This window comes from Helicoverpa armigera, chromosome 23 (genome assembly GCF_030705265.1).
Source record: "Helicoverpa armigera isolate CAAS_96S chromosome 23, ASM3070526v1, whole genome shotgun sequence".
Lineage (NCBI taxonomy): Eukaryota > Metazoa > Arthropoda > Insecta > Lepidoptera > Noctuidae > Helicoverpa > Helicoverpa armigera.
The window spans coordinates 1,337,323-1,342,646 of NC_087142.1; the positions used below are offsets into that span (position 1 = coordinate 1,337,323).

The following is a 5,324-nucleotide window of genomic DNA, read 5'->3' on the forward strand; positions in this document are numbered from 1 at the left end:
TATAAAGTAAAACTATGTAAACATTAATTTGAAGATATGTCATCAAAACAAAATCCTTTTCTCGATTCCTGCGTAGTCGGGGACCGGATCTCTCGCATCTCGATGTTTACTTCTTCGTTGTCAGCTCCTTTCTGTTGTTCCAGTTTAGTGCTTGGTGTAGTATTCGAAGAATTAATTTTTCTTCGCTTCTTGATAATAAGGTAGATGCCAACCACAGCAAATCCTCCCAACAACAAGGAAGTCGTGGAGTAAAAATACACATCGTGTGGCGAAACATTTGAAAGCTGAGGCAGTACTTCCTGTCGTTTCTGGTAGGCGATTTGACGCTCAATTTTGGCCACGTCTTCTACTCCACGCAATTCAGTAATGTTCAATTGTGCGTTCCTCCAACCTAGATCGAACATGTTGTTTATAGTTGAATTTATGGTCGGTACTTCGATATCCGATTCCATGTTTACTTTACTTCCCATGTGATTGAAAGTAAATATCGTGGCATCTTTTTTCTGTAATAGACACTTTGGCGCCAAGGCGATAACTCCTGTCCCGTCAATGACCGCTGGTGTCACCTGATCGCTACATATTACGCGCATCAGCTGTTTGTTGCACAACGTAAACAACCAAACGTTGGGTTTATGTAGTTTTATCCAAGTTTCCTTGCAAGTTATGTCGTTAATGACGCACGCCAGCGATGTTTGTTGACTGAACACTTTAGCCTCACATGGTGCATCTTTATCATGGAAACTGTATACTGGTTGATTGGAGATGCAGGTGTATTCGTCTTCTCTGTAGGCGGTGCAATGACGCATGTCCTCTTCTTCCAATGTAATATACGAGTTTTTAATCAGATTGATTGCGATGAAGGCTGATAAAGGTTGCACAAGTTTCAAGTGTGTCTGTCTCATGAATGGAATTGGGATAACACGATATATTTTGTAGTCATCATCACTTAGTAGTGGAATGTGCAACTCGAATAATAAAAAGTTACGTGTAATTCTGGCTTTAACGTGAATAAGTTCATAGATGTCTTGAAAATCCTTTTGGATATCCTTAATGGGGAGTGAAACTCCTTGCGGTAGTTTTCCTGATATGATGTTGAGCTGCTCAATCAGCTGAGAGGCTGAAAAAAGGTGCGTGTCTAAATGGCCTCGGTAGATATTGGCTAAGGCATTCATCAGCATGTCTTGAATTCGGTGTAAATCGTTAAGAATTAAAGTCGAAGTTACTGCGGCGGAATTAATATCACTAATCGTATATAACATTTGCGCTCTGTTTTCTATTTTTGTGATTGCGCTGCAAGTTCGATTCATGTAAACTTGAACGTTTTGTAGTTGTTTATCCATAAATTGCGAACTTCGCTTAATCATGTTATTTTCTGCTTCAACAATCAGTGTTTGATTTTTCATTAATTGAAGTAAATAATTATCACTTATTTGTAAGTGTTTTATATCCTGTTCGTATTTCTCGGCAAAATCTGCATCGAGGACACCGAACAGCGTCCTTGCTAATTTTCCGAACCCATCAAAGTATCCTCGCCTCTGTCTTGAATGTTGCGATAGTAAAATGGAATTGTATTCCGTAAGGTAGTTCAATTCGTAACGCAGGTGATCGACGACAGTTTCACAGGGTTTGTATTCGTGGGCTATTTGTTGACAAAGTATATCCACTTGATCGATGTACAACTTTATCTTACTCGTGGCTTGCCAATATGAAGTTAAATTGTAGAAGATTAAGAGCGACCATTCGTCGTGTATAAGTTGCAGCTTCCCTGCTTCATCAAAGTATATGGGTTGATTATTGCGTATGGAGGTCACCTTATAGTTGTTAGTCGTGAAAGGCGCTGCTTGTGTGATTCCAAATATTGTCATCATACACAGTAGGAGCAGAGAGAGTAAACTATGTTTGTTCGTCCTAGGGCTTCTCTCCTTTCTTTGTTTTTTAGGTTCCGGCGGTTCTTGTTTGTTTACTTCGTTTACTATTTCTTCCGTGCATGGTAAGTTGCGGCGTACCGGTAACGGCGATAATTTCACGATTGGTCGTTTTAGTTGACCTTTCTTAGTTTTTAAGGTGACGACGCGTACATTTCCGTCAGTTCCCGGATGAAGTTCCACCACTCTCCCGAGAGCCCATCTTCCCGGTGGTAAGTTTTCGTCTTTGACTAACACTAAATCTCCTTCTGCCAAATTTTCTTTGGGTTGTTGCCATTTGCTGCGTACTTGTAGTTGCTGTAGATATTCGTTTGACCAGCGCTTCCAGATGTGTAAGTTTGTTTGTTCTACGAGCCTCCATCTGTTTCTCAAGTCGTGCTGGTTGAAGTCTTCTTCCTCCTTGGCTGGGGACAGTAAGGGCCCGCCAACCAGGAAGTGCCCAGGTGTCAAGTATTCTAGATCTTCAACGTCTTCAGACAGTGGGCAAAGCGGGCGTGAATTTAAGCATGCTTCAATTTGAGTTAAAAGTGTTGTGAACTGTTCGTAAGTAAGCTTCTGTTCTCCCAGAACTCGCTTCAGATGATACTTCATAGATTTAACGGCGGCTTACCAAAGTCCACCAGCAGAAGGCCATAGAGGGGCGTTAAAATGCCATTGTATTTTCATGTTGTTTATCTCGTCATAAAATTCGGATGTTTTGAAAGTTTTGTTTTGTTCGAAATCTTGATACAGTAATTTTGCGGCACCAACAAAATTAGTTCCATTATCTGAGAACATATGCTTCGGGGTACCTCTGCGTGCGCACATACGCTTGAAGGCGGCTAGAAAAGTTTGAGTTGTCAGGTCAGACACCAACTCGAGATGCACCGCCTTGGTGACCATACAAATGAAGATGGCTATATAAGCTTTGCATGTCTTTACGCCTCTCCCCTTGTTGATCTTGATATCCACATGGCCAGTAAAGTCCACGCCAGTATTCGTAAATGGCCTTGACGGTGTAACTCGTTCTTTAGGCAAGTCCGACATTATTTGCATGTTACGATGAGGCTTAAAACGGTGACATCGTATGCACTGCCTAAGTTCCTTTTTTACTGTCCTGTTTCCACCAATTATCCAGTACTTGAGACGTAAATATGCTAGTGTGAGTCGTGCGCCACCGTGGAGGGTATCACGGTGAGCTTCTTGAATGATCATTTCAGTAAATCTTCCAGTAGCAGGGAGAATAATTGGATGTTTTGATTCAGGAGGCAGCATTGAGTTTACAAGTCGCCCTTTGACGCGCAGTAGCCCATTCTTATCGAGAAATGGGGTTAACTTCAAAAGGTTACTCTTTGTAGGTATTGTTTTGTTTCTCTTTAAACAGTCAATTTCTTCACCAAAATAAGTTCTTTGTACGTCTTTGATCACCATGTTCGTTGCTTCAGTTATTTCTTCAGAAGTTAAATACGTAATCCACTTATTCCTTTCGCAATCGGTTAATTTATTTTGCCGGACGCGTGAAGTGATGAATCGTATAATCCACGCAAGTACTCGGATTACACGCTTGATACTGCTGTGCTTATTCAACAAGTTGGTTATTATTTCGCTGTTTTTGTAAGTTGCAACGCAGCATGTGTTGTTTACTGTTAGAGTGTCACATAGTTCATCGCCCTGTAATTGGAGGGCATTGTCTTGTTTACTATGTTTTAATTTTAGCCAAGAGGGACCCTCCCACCAGAGCTTGAAAGACAGAAGTTGCGATGGTAAGAGACCTCGAGTAGCACAGTCCGCAGAGTTCTCTTCCGACTTAACGTAGTCCCATTGTTTAGCAGGGATAATATTGTTTATTTGTGTCACTCTATTGGCGACGTACTTGTCCCACCTATTTATGTCTCCCTGTAGCCATGCTAAAACGACCTTCGAGTCACTCCAGCAATGTATTTGGAGATTTTTGTAAGAAAGAGTGCTCTTAATTTTCTCCATAAGTTTGGCGAGTAACAGTGCTCCACAGAGTTCCAGTCTAGGCAAAGACATCTTTTTACTAAGCGGCGCCACCTTTGTTTTAGCGGCGATTATCGTAGTTGTAAAGTCTCCATTGCTGTTTTTCACTCGACTATAAACGACACACGCGTATGCCTTTTCGCTTGCGTCGCAAAAGCCGTGAATCTCGATTGTATCCTCTGTACACTGAAGCCATCGTGTAACCGAAATCTTGTTGATAGAAGGAAATTCCTTTCTCAATTTTTCCCACTCTGCAGTTATGTCATACGGCAAACTGTCATCCCAGTTGGTTTTGCTGATCCAAACCTTTTGAAAAAGTAGTTTTGCTTTTATAGTCGCAGGCGATAGGAAACCAAGAGGATCGTATAATTTACTTATCTCACTCAATAATATTCGTTTCGTCAGAGATTTCTGCTCACATAGTCTCCATTGATAAGTAAATGTATCCTGTTTTTGATTCCACATCATCCCTAACATCTTCGTATTGGAGGTTTCAGGGCTGAATTCTATATTAGCTTTAGTGCTTTTCTGGTTATCTGGCAAGCCCTCTAGTATAGATGCTTCGTTACTCGTCCACTTTCTTAAGTTGAAACCGCCTTTTTTCAGTAGTGCAATGAGTTCAGCGACCACCCTCTTCGCATCCTCAATGCTGTTCTGGCCATGGACGAGATCGTCCATGTAGAAGTAATTTTGTAAGGCGTTGGCGCTCTCAGGATAATTATCCTTTTCATCCTGTGCTAGTTGATGTAATGTGCGCATGGCTAGAAAAGGCGCGCTTTTCATGCCGTAGGTTACAGTGCATAGTTGCCATTCACGTAAAGGTTCATCCGTAGAAGATCGCCATACAATAGTTTGTAGATGCTGTTGTTCTTCTTTCAGCCATATATATCTAAACATCTTCTCGACATCTGCCGTGAAGACGTATCGATACGTACGCCAGTTAATAAGTAGGGTAAACATATCCTTTTGTAAGTTTGGGCCTGAATACATAAGATCGTTCAAGCTGTTGTTATTGTTCGCCTTGTAAGATGCGTTAAAAACAACTCTCAATTTTGTCGTTGTAGACTCTGCCCTTAGAACCCCGTGATGTGGTAAATATACTTGATTTTTACTACGCGTTTCCGCAGTTATGGGCTTCATGTGACCCAGGGAAATGTACTCCTCCATAAAACGATGATATTCCCTGCGTAGGTCACTGTTCCTTAGCATTTTCCTCTCGAGTTGTAGGAACTGAGCTTGGGCTTGCGACTTAGTAGCTCCTAGTTGAGCGCTGTAGTTTGCTTTCATGGGCATTTGCACCACGTATTTCCCGTCAGCTAATCTTTCCGTAGTGGATTTATAAAAGTCCTCACAATACTGATCTTCGTTAGTTAAGGCGGCAGTGTCTGAGATTTCTTCAGTTTCCCAGAATCGTGTCAT

At 41.5% G+C, this 5,324-nt stretch overlaps 1 protein-coding gene across 1 annotated transcript; it reads right to left on the bottom strand.

Annotated features, from left to right (window-relative positions):
- Nucleotides 1-3,567: 3,567 nt before the first annotated feature.
- LOC135118557 (uncharacterized) lies at nt 3,568-5,324 on the bottom strand. Its single transcript, XM_064040932.1, has 2 exons — nt 3,677-5,324; nt 3,568-3,575 (listed from the first exon to the last, which is right to left on the bottom strand). Exons 1-2 carry the CDS (start codon nt 5,322-5,324, stop codon nt 3,568-3,570), a joined length of 1,656 nt encoding a protein of 551 aa, XP_063897002.1.

Coding starts and splice junctions, on each gene's coding strand:
- LOC135118557 (XM_064040932.1), bottom strand. CDS start 5,324: ATGACACGATTCTGGGAAACTGAAGAAATCTCAGACACTGCCGCCTTA.